The sequence below is a fragment of the Palaemon carinicauda genome, chromosome 28 (genome assembly GCF_036898095.1).
Source record: "Palaemon carinicauda isolate YSFRI2023 chromosome 28, ASM3689809v2, whole genome shotgun sequence".
NCBI lineage: Eukaryota > Metazoa > Arthropoda > Malacostraca > Decapoda > Palaemonidae > Palaemon > Palaemon carinicauda.
In genome coordinates, this window is record NC_090752.1 from 43,243,478 (window position 1) to 43,260,332 (window position 16,855).

The 16,855-nt window shown below is 35.5% G+C and overlaps 1 protein-coding gene across 1 annotated transcript in view; it reads left to right on the forward strand.

Annotated features, from left to right (window-relative positions):
* The first annotated feature begins 264 nt into the window (after positions 1-264).
* The window catches only part of LOC137622012 (dynein regulatory complex subunit 3-like), an 18,126-nt gene continuing 1,535 nt past the window's right edge, over positions 265-16,855 (forward strand). Inside the window, exons 1-11 of the mRNA XM_068352494.1 lie at positions 265-585; positions 2,335-2,539; positions 5,225-5,358; positions 5,804-5,959; positions 7,891-8,060; positions 8,953-9,159; positions 10,777-10,917; positions 12,663-12,756; positions 13,751-13,870; positions 14,720-14,854; positions 16,321-16,529. Of these exons, the coding sequence (XP_068208595.1) occupies positions 424-585; positions 2,335-2,539; positions 5,225-5,358; positions 5,804-5,959; positions 7,891-8,060; positions 8,953-9,159; positions 10,777-10,917; positions 12,663-12,756; positions 13,751-13,870; positions 14,720-14,854; positions 16,321-16,529 (1,733 nt within the window). The 5' untranslated portion in view covers positions 265-423. The remainder of the gene's footprint in view (positions 586-2,334; positions 2,540-5,224; positions 5,359-5,803; positions 5,960-7,890; positions 8,061-8,952; positions 9,160-10,776; positions 10,918-12,662; positions 12,757-13,750; positions 13,871-14,719; positions 14,855-16,320; positions 16,530-16,855) is intronic.

A 16,855-nucleotide genomic window follows, 5' to 3' on the forward strand; every position in this document is an offset into this window, starting at 1 on the left:
CAATTTAGCAAATTTATCAATACAAGAATATTCAAGTGATAAAATCATATTTTTTTTTAAATATACAATTAACAAAGGATATTAATATCCAACTACTCTAAAGAAACACATCTTTAACGCTGGCGTCAAACACGCTGTTCCCATGGAAACGGGAACGCTAGTCCACTATGTGCACATGACACAATCGGTCTCGAAGATCCGAGAGCGCAAGTTTAATATTTTCTTCCTCAAACAGAGGACATTTAAATCTAGAATCAGTAATAGTGTTTCTTTTTTATTTTCTAAAAAACAATTGTTAATTAATTGTTATTCAATAACATTTCACAAGCCAAGATCTAGACCGTAGTAGGCCTATTCCTTGAATCTCCTTCGCGACATTAGTCTCACTACCTCGAATGAGATGATTATAAGACATTTGATGAAATGTCTCTCAACCTAAGTGACGACGAGTTTGACGTCGCAGAAGACGAGGTGCCTGACGAAGGCGCCGAGAAGGATGACAGGGCGGAGGGGGAAGAAGGAGCATCAACGCTTTGTGAACATGAAAGTGGAATGATTGCATCCATGGGCTCACTACACGTCACCGTACGTAACGGTTTGTCATGTTACGGTAGTAGGTTAGAGAGAGAGAGAGAGAGAGAGAGAGAGAGAGAGAGAGAGAGAGAGAGAGAGAGAGAGATATTTCAGATTGTTTATTTTCAATTTTCACTAAATACTAAGCTATGTGTTAAGGAACCCATGTGTATCACAACAATAATAATAATAATAATAATAATAATAATAATAATAATAATAATAATAATAATAATAATTATTATTATTATTATTATTATTGTTGTTGTTGTTGTTGTTGTTGTTGTTGTTGTCCAAGGTCTTGAACTTGCGTAGCGAGCTTCAGAAAAAAAGAATAACCAAGGATACAAAACTAGAACACAGAGAAAGTTCTTTTATCAACAAAGAAATAACAAAACCAGATTAATGAATGCATAAAGCGATGGCTGTTTAATAAAATAGATTATGAAAGTCACGTAAAATCAATTACGGTGTATTAAGATTATTTAAACAAAATGTATTTAAGGGATTGATTCTTTCCTTCCACTGCCAAACATTTAAATTTTTCTCTTGTTTTCGTTTTCACTACCACATTTCTAGAGGCAGTGAATTCATCAAGGATAAGGCCCCACTCTTTTTCCTTCTCTTCTCCCACCCATATGTCTCTTTAATTTAAAATTTACTTTGCCGTCAAAATTAGCATCACAAAAATAAAGTACTTCAGTGATTAGTTTCCGTTTTTTTTTTTAAAGCATACTTTATACCAAGTAATTACATCCTCAGAGCTTAACTTGACTGAGTAAAACAAGTAGGCCTATAGTCTTAAATAATCTTAATACACCGTAATTGATTTTACGTTAAGTTCGTAAAAGTTTTTCCTTAAATATATGGGAATAATAGAACCCGTTTGCTGCGAAAGGATACAATCAGTGCGAATGAAAGGTCAAAGAATATAATTTCTCGGTTCATAGGCTACTTAGACTAGGTATAAAATTTTATGTCATAATTATGTAGCAAAACTTTCACCTACCCAGTGTTTGTGCATTAACATTTAGCCAAGGAACTTGGCAAATAAAATTTTCTGGTCAAAATATTAAAGCCGACATAAAGAAAAATGAAACGAGAAAATGACATGAACGTCAGGTATTTCAAATATCAGCAAAACCACTGTACGAAAACTAGTCCAATTGAACCAGACCACCTTGGTATTGGAGCTGGATTCTGTCAACTGACATTTGTTCCTTCCTTGCTGTTCCAAAGGCAAACCGCATATGTAGATGGCATGGAATTTCAGTTAGGTTATTATTTTGTCTATCAAACATATATAGAATGTTACAGAAATAGTGATGTTGATAACTAAACGAAATATTAAAGATTTAAATTTAATAATACAAGGAAGCTTTGCCTCTTTTTTTTTTTTTTGATTTAGCATGATCAGTAGATGGTGAACAATAAAGAAAATAACATTAGATCCATAAAAGTAATATTTAGTTCATTGCATTGTGAAATGAACCATGAAATAAATCATTCCAATTACGATTTTAGGGTGGGCACAAATTTACGTTTTTTTTTTTTTTTTCCTTTTTTTCATAATAGATAAGGTATACGACAGTATGAGACTGATATCAAGTAGTTCGCAATGAACCACATATAAGATCGTGACCTAATAATTTAAAACTATTAGCATACGCAATCATGTAAGACGTAGAAATCATGAACTACATTGCATATTTGCAACCAAGAAATGTGGCTGTTTTATCATGGGTCTATTATACTTCGCAGGGTGGCCTAAGTCCACGCAAACCAATAACATCAACGAAGGATACCGCAATTGAAGATATCAGCTCTTGGCAGGAAGTAGGCACCATTAGCGTTCAGATGTTGGCGGAGGCGCTGTCAGCTCAACATCCGCATCTTCCGCCTCTGACTCACATCAATGCTTCTAACATCTGTGCTCATGTGGCCACGCTCTCTTTACAGTTCAAAGGTGAAAAATGGTGTTGTTTCTCTGTGGCTGATACGTATATGTACTTAAAAACTAGAATTCTGTATAACTTACATTGTAGTTATTTTGGTAAAATATATTCATAATTACATTTTTTCGTGTAAAGAATACTTCGGTTGATACTTTAGTTTTTTAATATTGTTATGAACTGCATGCTTACAAGTTGGAAGTATGTTTTCACTACATATGTTTCATGAATTATTAGTCTTACATATTTTACATAGTTTCATCGAAATTTCCACAATGTCAATATAAATAATACATGCAACCTCAGATAAACAAATAATAATAGTAAAAAAAAAAAACACTTTAATGTATACGAACACAGTAGGCCTACAGTACAGTTAATCCGTAGCCGTGATTTCTCCTATGTAATTCTGATTAAAAAATATCATAAATTTCCTTTCACATATAATGTACGTTACTTAATTTGATAATGCACACGTGAAACCATGTTTGTGCGTTTCTTGTTGTCTACTGATTACGATATCAACCTTACTTGGTCTATAAATAATAGGTTAACCCATCTTCGTTCCAAATTTGGCCATGGTCTGCGCAGGGTGTGTCTGTGACGTCACGCGGTAGTGCTTGGATTATATTTCATGTGGACGTGTTTATATACGTATCACGTCTCTGTGCGGAGAGAGAGAGAGAGAGAGAGAGAGAGAGAGAGAGAGAGAGAGAGAGACAACAGGATCAAAATAACACTTAATTGTGATGCTATGCATATGCCTATTGTTTTCAGTATTCCAAATGGCGACAATACAAAGGTAGGTGAAATTTAAAACAGAAATAATGTTATAAAAAACTTACAATAATTAAACATTATTTTTCATTATATCATTATACTTTCACACACGATTAAATATAGTCTTCAAGAAGGGACAATAAACTAGTATAGGAGCCAATATTATAGTGAGAGGTTTTGAGAATAGACAGACCAAAATTTTTATTCCAAACATACATCTATACATAAGAAAAAAAAAGTCATAAACTAACCCATTTAAGCAAGGAACTGCACACTAAATACAAGCAGACAAAATGACTAAGCGTATAGTGAATACGTCTAAATTTATAACAATTAACAGCCAATCAATGAAATGATATCCAGTAATTTTTATATAATTCAACCTATAATTATCAAATTTGACAAATACGTATTTGGAAGAGTACATTTGATATCAATAGTTTAAGTTGGGAAACAATTCTCCTTCCAAGGATGAATTCGAATTTCATGTTGAATGTAGATTCTTTGTACATTTTCTATTTGACCTTTTTCGAGGCTACATATGAAGTGCATCCATTGATTTAAGAAAACAGAAAAGTGCAGAGTTCATTGTGACCGATATTATACGAAGAAAGTTTCTATATATATAACTATTGGATCTTATAACTATAATTATACCAAAAATGATAATATACTAATCGTAAAGCCAATGGACACTGACAGTTTAAATTTTACAGCTATGGTCTTACAAAAAGGAAAAATACATAGCTGAGAGAGAGAGAGAGAGAGAGAGAGAGAGAGAGAGAGAGAGAGAGAGAGAGAGAGAGAGAGGAGAGACTTTTTCTACCTTTCGCTGTTAATTAAGATTATTTTTCCCTTTCCGATTATACTGTAAATGAGATCTCTTGGCAAACCAACTGCAAAACAAAATGTGATGGCTCAGAATCTACAGGATCACGAAGAATAGTATTAAAATTAGCCTAGAAGTGAATGAGGACCTTGCAACCCCTAATCCTTGAAGTTGTTAAATACAAAGCATATTATCTTAGAAACGGAAATGTCAAGGGCAAAAGAAAATACAATACAGTACAATAGCCACCTGTTAAATTCTGGCACCACCATTATTGTAACACTGACTTTTAATGTTCTGTGTATTTTACATTATTCAGAAAAGAAAAATACACGAGTCCCTGTCAGTCTTTTCAAAATGTGAATCATAAATATCCCTTTATTATGCTGCAATAATTTGACAAGATTGGAGCTTTATACACTTACAGAGAAGGCTCATGGTCATTGTGTTTGACTGATGACCCCTATTGTTGAAAATGTTCTTTTCACCCCTATTTTGAATTCTTATCTACCTCCATTTAACGCAGATAACAGAATTCTAATGTGCAGCTGGACACAGGAATTCCTAGCACACTTTTCTCTAAACAAGTGAACCCTGTCACACTCTTACTGTGCGGGGAGTAACCAAACAGATAGAGTAGGGAGAGATGGCAGAGGTGGTGAGCAGGGCTACACACGGGTCCTCAAAGTTAGGTGTGCCGCAAATTCCCGCGTCCAACTATTCATCATATACAGAACCCAAAAGGAAGTGCGAGAGAATCAAGGGCAGACTCAAATTCCAGAGAGATCAAACTGTTATGAGAGGTCCTGTTAAAAAACTTCTGTGCTTCTGTGGACCTGTTAGGTAGGCTTCACACTGAGGCAAGGTAGGCTATAATGGGGGTGTTTTCAAAGGGCGTTAACTTTCTCATTGATTTTTTCGAAATGAAGAGTTAAGAATCCATGACCTTCTCCTATGGCAACAACACATCACAATCAGACATCTGCTGTCGTTATAACACAGTGAGTTTTGCTTCACCCTCTAATCTTGTGATTCGTTTCACGTTCGTAGGAGACTTATCTCTCATTCCAGTCTTTGTTCTTCGTTCCAGGCCTAGGGAGTCTGGACTTCTTATGGATGTTTCAGAGCATGACGCGGCTGGAATTAAGCAACAATTGCCTCAGTATCGTTAGTGGATTAGAGAAGCTGGTCTCTTTGACATGGTTGGACCTTTCCTTTAACCAAGTGAGTCTCATGTTTATTTTGATCTGGGTATATTCTCATCTAAACCTATTTGGGGTTAATTGCCATACTTTACTCTTGGCTTCATTCATTTTGATAATTAATATTATAATGCTGGACATCGCTATATTGTTATGGAAGAGATATGGAAATCATGTAACTCTCCTCCCTTCCGTAAAAGGATTAATATTATACTGTGCTGTCTAATTTAGGCAGAGCAGGTAAGCATTATATAATTCTAAAGATCACCTAGGTACGACCAATACTTAACATCTTATGTTTGCCATTCCTAATCGTTTCATCAACACCTTCTTCTTCTTCTCTGAAAACTATGTCTTCAATAACAGGATCAGCAATATAGGTCAAATTCTACCATGCGTCCAAAAAACAAAACTTATTTATTTATTATTTTTTAATGTTCGAGTATCTTCTTTTATTTCCTTTTCAGTTAACCAGCATGGATGGACTTCGAGAACTGCGTCACTTAGAAGTCTTAGCTCTCCATAACAACAGATTAGAAAAGCTGGATCGCCTGGTTTTGCAGTCGCTGCCTGATCTGGAAGTCCTCACGGTGGCGAATAACCTCCTGGACGATATCGATGATGTGAGTCTCACCTTCCCAACTCTCTCTCTCTCTCTCTCTCTCTCTCTCTCTCTCTCTCTGATACATTTAGTTTTTTCTCAGTTTAATCCCTTATCTTGAGATACCCTTATCCATCTTTGGTAAATTGTTATGATGCCTTGTCTTCCTGTGGTCACTAATCCTAAATTCATCATCATCATCATCTCCTCCTCCGTCTATTGACGCAAAGGGCCTCGATTGGATTTCACCAGTGGTCTCTATCTTAAGCTTTTAAATCAATACTTCGCCATTTATCATCTCCTACTTCACGTTTCATAGTCCTCAACCATGTAGGCCTGGGTCTTCCAACTCTTCTAATGCCTTGAAAGTTTGGTGGACTAATCTCTCTTGGGGAGTGCGAAGAGCATGCCCAAACAATCGCCATCTACCTTTCATCATGATCTCATCCACATATGGCACTCGATTAATCTCTCTTATAGTTTCATTTCTAATCCTGTCCAGCTATTTAACTACCAATATCCTTCTGAGGGCTATGTTCTCAAATATACTAAATCTATTGGAGATTGTTTCATTGTCATACCACGACACATGTCCATACAGTAACACTGATCTCACTAAACTGATATATAGCTTGATTTTTATATGTAATTTCAAGTGATTTGATTTCCAAATTTTACTTAATCTAGCCATTGTCTGATTTTCTTTTTTTCGATCTTTCATTAAACTCCAGTTCTAAAGACCATGCATTAGAGATCATTTTTAATAAATATTTAAATTATTCCATCTCATTAATCCTTTCTCCTTCCAATGATATTTCATCTTCCATTGCATATTCCGTTCTCATCATCTCTGTCTTTCTTCTATTTATCTTGAGCCACACCTCATGTGATATTTCATGTAGTCTGGTGAGCAAGCTTTGCAAATCCTGTGGTGTTCTGGTAATAAGGACAGCATCATCAGCATACTCTAGTTCAGCTAATTTCCTATTACCAAACCAGTCCAATCCTTATTCACCATCCAAAACTGTTCTATGCATTACAAAATTCACGAAGAGGATAAACAATACAGGTGACAACACATTCCCCTGAAGTACTCTGCTGTCCACTGGAAATTCATTTGATAGGACTCCACTAACATTAACTTTGCACTTACTATGCTCATGAACAGACTTAATAAAAGTTACATATTTAAGAGGAACTTCATAATAACGTAGGACTCTCCACAAAATTACCCGGTGCATAATATCAAAGTCTTTTTCAGATTCCACAAATGCCATCAGAAGTGGATTTCTATATTTTACACATTGCTGTACCATATGTCTTGTAATGATAATTTTGTCAATACAACTTCTACCTTTTTTTAAATCCTGCTTGTATATATCTCAGCTTTTCATCAATCTTATTCTGTAGTCTCTTTAGAATGAGCATACTATATATTTTCATGACAACTGACGTAAGTGTGAAGCTACACCTGAATTATTGAGAAATTATTTCAAAATAGTGACATACTCTATGCCTGAATTGAAGGCGAAATATCTTACTGCTATTTTACCTTCTTTATTTCTATCATTTTGTGAATTTTCACTCTGCATTTTTAAATAATTGTGTCACAATGGCCAAACTTGGCCAACTCCACACGTAACATCTGCCTAATTTTAAGGGGCTTTATCTTGGCATGGTAAATCCCTTCAGAGGTTCCTTTAAACACTATAAGTAAACAAATTCACAAAACAAACAAACAAACATTATCCAATATTAGATTCATTAGAAAATATAAGTTTCAGCTCCTTCATATATGAAAATTAATTACCTGATTACTATATTTTTTGTTATGCATTTTTCTGGCATATATGATGCTCCCACGATGCTATATTGACACTTTTCATCTCTTGTCACCGAACGATTCCACGATTCGAAAGATGACGAGTTATTAGATCTCTTTCGATCCTCCAGGTACGAATGCTGCGATTACTGGGAAAGCTCTCCAGTCTGACTATGTCCTCCAACCCTATGTGCGATGAACGCTACCCGGAGTATGTTCTGGCTCACCTTCCAGACTTGGCCTACCTTGACCATCGCCGACTCACCGCCGCTGAACACAGCTCGGCGCTGATTGCTTATAAGTATGTGTTGTTATTGTTGTAAATTGTGTATTAACACAGGATCTTCCCCATAGAGCAGCTCGTAACTGGAATGTAAACTTTAAATGGGTGAAACTAGGCGCCTTGTTTGAACCTCTGGTGGAGAGCATTGCTTTTTGATGGACTCAAAAACTTAGCATTTAGATCTTTCTTATAAGAGCCACTGTTGTTTCTTCCAGTTTCGATATTTCTATAAGTGGACCTATAGTTCTATACCAAGCCTAATTTCCAATTTGAAGTCTAGTTTGGTAAACCTTTATAACCCAGGACATTAAACATATGGATGAATTCTGGAAATTTCGAATGAAGGATTTCCAGCAGAAAAGGCAAGGTATCATTGTGAAAGCCTCCTATATTATTGAGCATCAGGCAGGACGGCAATGTAAACATGTAAACTCCTTTTAAAAGGACTGTCATATTACACCTTTGCAACTTATAGAAGTTTTTGTTATCAAAGGGGAAAACGCATTGGATCGAGAGTTCCCGCATTAATATGGGTCTTGATTTGATCTGCCTGACTATGTGCTGCGTAAGGAGGTCACTCGAATTTTCTGGCAAATTTTAGAATCTTGTTGGCAAATTTTACATCATGCATCTATTTTCAATCGGAGAATATATGTTGTGCATGTTCGTACTTATGTGAAATCACATCAACATAACTACAGTATTGCAACATTGCAGGGAATACCTTGATTATATTTTGTAAAATCTGATGGGCAAATCGTAAAAGCTGGAAAATATGTTTTTACGACAGATGTGATTAATCTTAAATAAATTTACTACACGGGTAGCTCATCTATCATCCAGCAGTTTAAGAATGAATCTAACGTCAAATCCTGTGTTTCAAGTAATTTCTTCATTTTGATGTTGACAGAGAAAAGATAGCTGTGGTGGAGGCAGAGGAGGCAAAAATCCACGAACAAGAACGCAAGGATGCCGAGGACAGGAAGTCAAAGGAAGAACACAGGAAGGCTGGTGTCCTTGCGCTGAATGATGGTTCTTTGTTTACGAAAATGTTTCGTGGGGATCTGGATATGGGCGTGCTACTCGAACTTCCAGGAGCTCATGCACTGATGACAAAGCGAGTACCAATGATCGTTTTATTCTAGTGCAAGAGTAGCCGACATATGTCCTCTAGTAGGTTGTCACCAAATAGTACACAAAACACCTCAACGCTATATATTATTTTATTAGCTACCCTTTTTTTTTCTTTCTTTCTAGCCAATTGCTACAATTCCTATTCTACATAACTTTCATTATTTTATCATTACCAAGTATAGATACTGGTATGGTATTAGAATCATAATCATCTTTTATTCACATGAGTAATTATATTCAGTCTTGTTGTTAATCAGGTGGTACAATATGTAGTTCAAGGTGAGGCAGTCTAACTTTACTCTTGTAACTACGGTATTTACCATAATTCTAGCTACGTTTTAGGGTAGTCCTATGAAATGGGTATCCTAGGTTAGGGTGGATTGGATTAGATAAGATAAGATCAGAGAAGGTTAAATTAGTATATATCCCTGTAACTACCTTTAATCTTGAATTAGCTTATATTAGACTACAAAAGTATAGGTAAGAATGTTGGCCTGGGAATTTTATTGTTAACAATGATGTACATTTCACAGACTCTTCCTTTCTGTAGGCTCTTGTTCCTATTTCAATGTAACCTCTGTTCCTGCCAGTAAGAAATTGTGCAATACTACTAGTACTACTCCTGCTAAGGGATAGCAGAACGATCATTTCCCTAGAAAGTAGTATTGTAAGTTGAAAACAGAGTTAGAGGCACTGGTAGAACATGAACACGTTGAGAAAGTTTTATAGATTTTCGATGATCAATCTATACTGAGTAAATGTTTCAATTCTTTAATTTTGCCATTTTTGAATACTGATTTCCTTTCTGGTCTTCAGTTACTGATTCTCACCTTCATTTGTTGGACAAAGACTTCAGTCAGTTAGTTCTTTTTTGCAAATTGCATAAGTTCTTTCATAATTCTGACTAACCTTTGCATTAAAATCTTCTCAGACTTCTATCGAAAACGTTGTATTAGTCATGAAGACAGCTGACACAGTTGATTATAAATCTTGCCTTCTACATCATATGGTTCAATACTACACAGTATTCAGGAAGTTTTATTCCAGTTGTGACCAGAATGTAAAAGAATCTTCATAATCCGGTTATTGAATTGATGAAACTTTAAACTTGCTGCAAATGGTTTTCTGTTGAACAGGTTGACTAAAGTCCCATTTCCTAGTTTGTATATGACTTATGTCCTAATATATATGATACATTATACCAATTTTTCATTTCAAGTGTAAAGTTACTTCGTTATTTCTATTCTACACTGGACTGCTTTCCCTATTGAAGCACTTGGGCTTTTAGCAATGCGATTTCCCAATTAGGGTTGTGCTGTAACTTGGCCAATAATAATAATAATAATAATAATAATAATAATAATAATAATAATAATAATAATAATAATAACAGGAGAGACAGCCTAACGCCCTCGTGTAGCCTGGTTCTAATGACAACAGGACTTAGCACTACTGTATACTAGACTCTAGAGGAAGAGATTGACATGCCCTTCAAAAAAGGAAGAGTACATTTGGGGTATAAAGGAAGAATGGAGTAGGGGGCAGAACAAGTATTCCCTAATACCAAATTCCAATGAATAAATCAGATTATTCGTCTCAGATACCGCGAGCAGTTCAACACTGTCTGTCTGCGAGTCTTCAACTCCGGTCTGGCCCACCAAGTCGAGCGCCAAGAGGAGTTGGATCTACTGCAGAAGGCGCTGAATAAGGCTAAGAATGAAGCAGATGCTTATGCTCGTGGGTAAGTCTATCAAATTGCTTTTTAATGCTTCTCATACAATTCAATGGTCTACGTATATGTTGTTGTTATCATTATAGTAGGTAGTAGCTTGGCCAGGGCACCAGCCACCCGTTGAGATACTACCGCTAGAGAGTTTTGGGGGTCTTTTGACTCGCCAGATAGTACTACAGTGGATCCTTCTCTCTGGTTACGGTTCATTTTCCCTTTGCCTATTCTTTACTTGTTCTCCTCTGTCCTCATACACCTGACAACACTGAGATTACCTAACAATTCTTCTTCGCCCAAGGGGTTACTGCACTGTAATTGTTCAGTGGCTACTTTTCTCTTGTTAAAGGTAGAAGAGATTCTTTAGAAATGGTCAGCAGTTCTTCGAGGAGAAGGGCACTCCAAAATCAGACCATTGTTCTCTAGTCTTGGGTAGTGCCATAGCCTCTGTACCATGGTCTTCCACTGTCTTGGTTTAGAGTTCTCTTGCTTGAGGGTACACTCGGACACGCTGTTCTGTCTTGTTTCTCTTCCTCTTTTCATTTTAAAGTTTTTATAGTTTATATAGAAGATACTTAGCTTAATGTTGTTACTTTTCTTGAAAATTTAATTTTCCTTGTTTCCTTTCCTTATTGGGATATTTTCCCTGTTGGAGTCCCTGGGATTATAGCATCCCGCTTTCCAACTAGCGTTGTAGCTTAGCAAGTAATAATGATAATAATAATGTAACTATCAATCAACCTGCTAGTTTGTGCAAAAGAATAGATTGGGATAATATATCAAGTGTCGAGTTTCAAAAATATTTCATTGGTTGATATATAGTCAGTTTTTATAATCCAGAATTGATTTTATAATTTGCTTCATGAAATTAAAATCTTCGTCTTTTTTATATATTTCAACTTGCAAATAAAGCAACAATGAACAAATAAAAGCTATAGTTATATATATGTCAGTTTGCATGTATGAACAAAAGAATTCTATTCCTCTAGTTTATATTATTAGATGTTCAAAATTAATAGACTGATCACAAACAGAACTGCAAATTTAATGAGAAATAGATGAATTAATTTCACCAAAGACGGGGTTTTATAGAGATAACCAGTCTTTTATATTAATTCACCAAAACAATATTATTACTAATTAGATTATCCACACCAAATCAACGAATCGAGAAGATGATTAATGAGAGTTTAATGAAATCCTTTATATTCAGATAATCCAAAAGTTATTGATGAGAGTTTTGTTCAAAATTTAGTCCAACTTCATACAAGACGATTACAGGTAATGAAAACCATTAGATGGATTACATCCTTCATAAACAGTCATTTAGAAATAGATGAAAAAAATTTGCCCTAATTTCTTATTGCTTAAAATCTTTGATTGAAGGGTTGGTTAAAAATTTAGGCTTGGAAGTTAGAAAAACGGGTTATTTAACATCACTTGCTAGAAAAACTATTTTGTTAGATCTGATCTAACAAAATAGTTTTTCACTAACCTTCTAACAGTTAGAAGGTTAGTGAAAGAAATAGGCCTAGTGTTTATAAAGTTTGATGAAGACAAAAATGTTTCGCTTGAAAGTTAATGAAAACTTGTGATTTTCATGTTAATTAAAACCAAATAAAGAAAATTTATTATAAAATCTATTTTATTGACGGTTAGGGACAATACCTACATCCACCAACAAATAAGAAAACCTTCTCAAAGTGAAGAGAAAACCTTTTGACCGCCACTTCCTACATTTTTTTTTTCTTGAAATTCAGGTTAGTGAAAACTTTGGAATCCGAGGCCGAGAGGATATTAGCCACAGCACACGAAGTGAGAGCCGCCGAGGAAGCAAGTCTCGGGGACGACCAGGTATGGAAAGAAGAGCATCTTTTGCTTCTCGGCTAAAAACAGGTTAAATTAAAGGGGCACTCAGTAGAGCGCAGACCTCCACCGCTGCAGTTTATTTCTCGACCTTTTGTTCGATCGTGACCTTAACCTTTGACTTAAACATGTATTAATTGGCGTGGATATTAATACAGTCAAATATGAATCAAGTTTGAAGTCTGTGACAAGGATGTCCAAACTTATGGCTGATTACGTGATAAGAACGTTTTGCTCGTCCGTGAAGTAGACCTTTGACCTCCCAAAATTTTATCATTTCTAGCTCTTTACACAACACTTTAAAATCCCTGAAAGTTTCATTACTTTATGATAAAAATTGTGGCCGTATGGTTGATGACCAGAATTTGACCTTTTGCTTGACCTTGGCCTTCGACATTAACATGTATCAATTGGCGTGGATTTTTACACACTCAAATATGAATCAAGTTTGAAGTCTCTGTGACGACGATGTCCAAACTCATGGCTGATTACGTAAATTGGACATTTTACTTTACCATGACCTTGACCTTTGACCTTGACCTTCCAAAATTTGATTATTTCCAGCTTTTTACATGAAAGTTAATCTTTGCAAGTTTCATTACGATTAACATTGTGGCCAGGAAGGTGTTCACTGACAAACACACAAACATAAGGCAAAACATAACTTCCTTCCAACTTCGTTGGCCCAGGACAAAGACCTTTTCTTACAAAAGAGAAAAAAAGTAAAATCTATTATTATTTTTATTATTGTTATCATCGTCGTGATTATTACTATTATCTTTACTATTGTCACCATCATTACTGTTATAACCATTATTATTATTATTATTATTATTATTATTATTATTATTATTATTATTCCAAATTTGTCATCGAAAAACTCGACGGGATCTCTTGAATTTATAAGAAAAAAAAATATTTACTAACACAAAAATCTGATCAATAACTACAACGACTTTGATACAAAAGATCTTCTTTGCAGGAAGAGCACGAAGCCAGGGTCCTAAAAACTGCTCAACTTCAGGAAGAATTCGAGGGTCTCTTAGCCTCCACTTCACACGACCTTCTCATGGCCGAGATAACGCTGACGGACCAGATCAAGGTAGGCCTATTTCTATGATAGCTCATCTTTCAGGGTGTATATATATATATATATATATATATATATATATATATATATATATATATATATATATATATATATATATATATATATATATTAGGCTGGCCAGGGCACGAGCCACCCGTTGACATACTACCGCTAGAGAGTTATGGGTTCTTTGACTGGCCAGAGAGTACTACAGTGGATCTTTCTCTATGGTTACGGCTCATTTTCCCTTTTACCTACACATACACCGAATAGTCTGGCCTATTCTTTTCATATTCTCCTCCGTCCTCAAACACTTGACAACATAGATTACCAAACAATTTTTCTTCGTTCAAAGGGTTAACTACTGCACTTTAATTGTTCAGTGGCTACTCTCTCTTAATAAGGATATTAGAAACTTTTTATCCGTGGTAAGCAGCTCTCCTAGGAGAAGGCCACTCCAAAATCAAACCATTGGGTAGTGCCATAGCCTCAGTACCATGGTCTTCAACTGTCTTGGGGTCGAGTTCTCTTGCCTGAGTATACACAACGGCACAATATTCTGTCTCATTTCTCTTTCTCTTGCTTTCTAAAGTTTTTATAGTTTATACATGAATGGTTTATTTTGGTGTTGTTACTGTTCTAAAATATGTCATCTTAATTGTTAATTACTCGTATTGTAGTTTATTTATTTCCTCATTGCCTTTCCTCACAGGGCTATTTTTCCTGTAGGAGCCCTTGGGCTCATGGCATCTTGCTTTTCAAATTAGGGTTGTAGCTTAGCAAGTAATAATAATAATAATAATAATAATAATAATAATAATAATATATCATTGCGAAACTTCTCCCGCCCTTATTTTCCAGGAGGTTGTTGGTGTCGCCAGGGAGGAACTTGGAAGCCTAGTGGGTACCTTTCTGGAAGAGGCTGCCACTGACTTCCAAGAAGCAAGAAGATTAGCTTACACTTTCTACTGCAGATTAAGGGAATTATCCTCCAAGGTAAGAATTGGCCTTTGAAGAAAAACTTTTATTGAAGATAGAAATCTAAGCTTTCTTCCAAACTAAGAATGTAAGTATTGTCCGGCCAAACTTTGCACCAAGTAACTAAAAATCTAAATATTTAAACACCAAAGAGAGCAATATGTTTTCAATATCTATCCATTTTCATCCAAATAGCTTCATAATTTCATCTATGGTTTCCAATACAAACATTTAGCTCATCCTATAGTTTGGTAACAATTCACCCATATAGCCTAATTCCTACTCAATTTTAAAACACCAGATAAAACTAAGTGAGGTGTATCATAACTCAGTATTCGTCAATATTGGTCTAATAATTGACTTTGTATCATATTCCAATGTGAATCGACAATATTTTTCATTCCAGGCCATTTTGATAGCCTCTATTATAACCTGTTTGCGCTTCTATGCGTAAGGCTACGCCTAGTTACTCAAATAAGCTCAATTGACAAACCAACATCACGACCAAACGACGATAATCAATTTACTAAATGTTAAACAGAATAATATCACTTACCGAAGGAACCTCCTGAATAAGGAGCTATTGTCTGCTTGGTCTTGCTAATCATTGGCGTACTGTACCCCGTTTATGATATAGAAACATTTCAGCATCATTCGTGTAACTTCTTTCTCATTTCCCTTCATTGGCCCTTCTATCATCAGTAATAGGCCACAAGGATACACAGTACACGAAGCATAGGCCGTCAGCATTGGCGGTTTTGACACGACACTGGTCATTACTCAACTAACTGTACTTAACAAACAAAACATTAGACGAAAAGTGCCCTTACAGCCCGTTCAAATTGAAATATTATTCCATATAATATTCACACAGGATTTGTTTTAGAACCTATTGGAAAAAATAATAGATACTTTAAAATGACGTTAGATTATTTTATTTCCATGATACATTTGTAAGAAACTGTCGTATGGCATTGAAAATGTTCTTATTAAAATAGCTGTTAAAGACCGACCAGTTGAATTCAAGCTGCGATGTTGTGCGAGAATTTCAAATTCGTCTACAGACAAAACTTACCTCCTGCAACATTCTTAATCTAAGATGTGGATATTTGCTATGAAATAATCTTATATTACGCTCTGACATAAGGTATATTAGCCATCATGTGAAATGGCATGATATTTAAGCTACGATGTAGTGCGTGAATACATATTGGTTATACAGACAAAACTTGCCTCTTGCAACATTTTTAACATGAGGATATTAACTATGATTCTGAATTAATCATCTATTATGTTTTGACATTAAGTATAGCAGCCATTATGTGAAATGGCATGATATTTAAATAATTATTTATCTTGCACGCTTAAAGTGAATTAGACAAGTCATAAAACTACTCAAATTGCTAACGATTACACGAAATTAATAGCTGAAAGCGTCTATCAAACCAACATTATGGCAAATTAGTGCTTTATATTTCCACCAGAATGCTGACAACGGCGGCAACGGGAACACAGAGGGAAATGGAGAAGAAACAGAGTCGAGAAGAGCCCAAGTTTTCGAAGGGAGTGACACGCTGACGGCAGCTTTGGCCGGCATTCACGACCGTCACCTGGCGCTTATTGACACAAGGGAAGATGACCTCAGGCAACATCTCCATAACTGGTTAAATGACACACTCGATCAAACAACCAAGTGAGTTGTGACCCCAGGAAATCTCTCTCTCTCTCTCTCTCTCTCTCTCTCTCTCTCTCTCTCTCTCTCTCTCTCTCTCCCTCAATTGCAATTCATTTGGTCTATTTCAAATGAAGATCAAAATATATAAAAGAGAAGATAAAAACCATCAGTATATCAGGCATGAGGGTATTCAGGCCACAGTCTTAGTATGTTTGTATAATAACACGCAAGATATATTCATATACAAGTTTTCTATGCAGATCAATAATATCTTATTGGGATTAGGTAGACATTTACATTTACTGTTGCCAAATCGTAGGTTAACACGTTCTTTGGGTTAATAT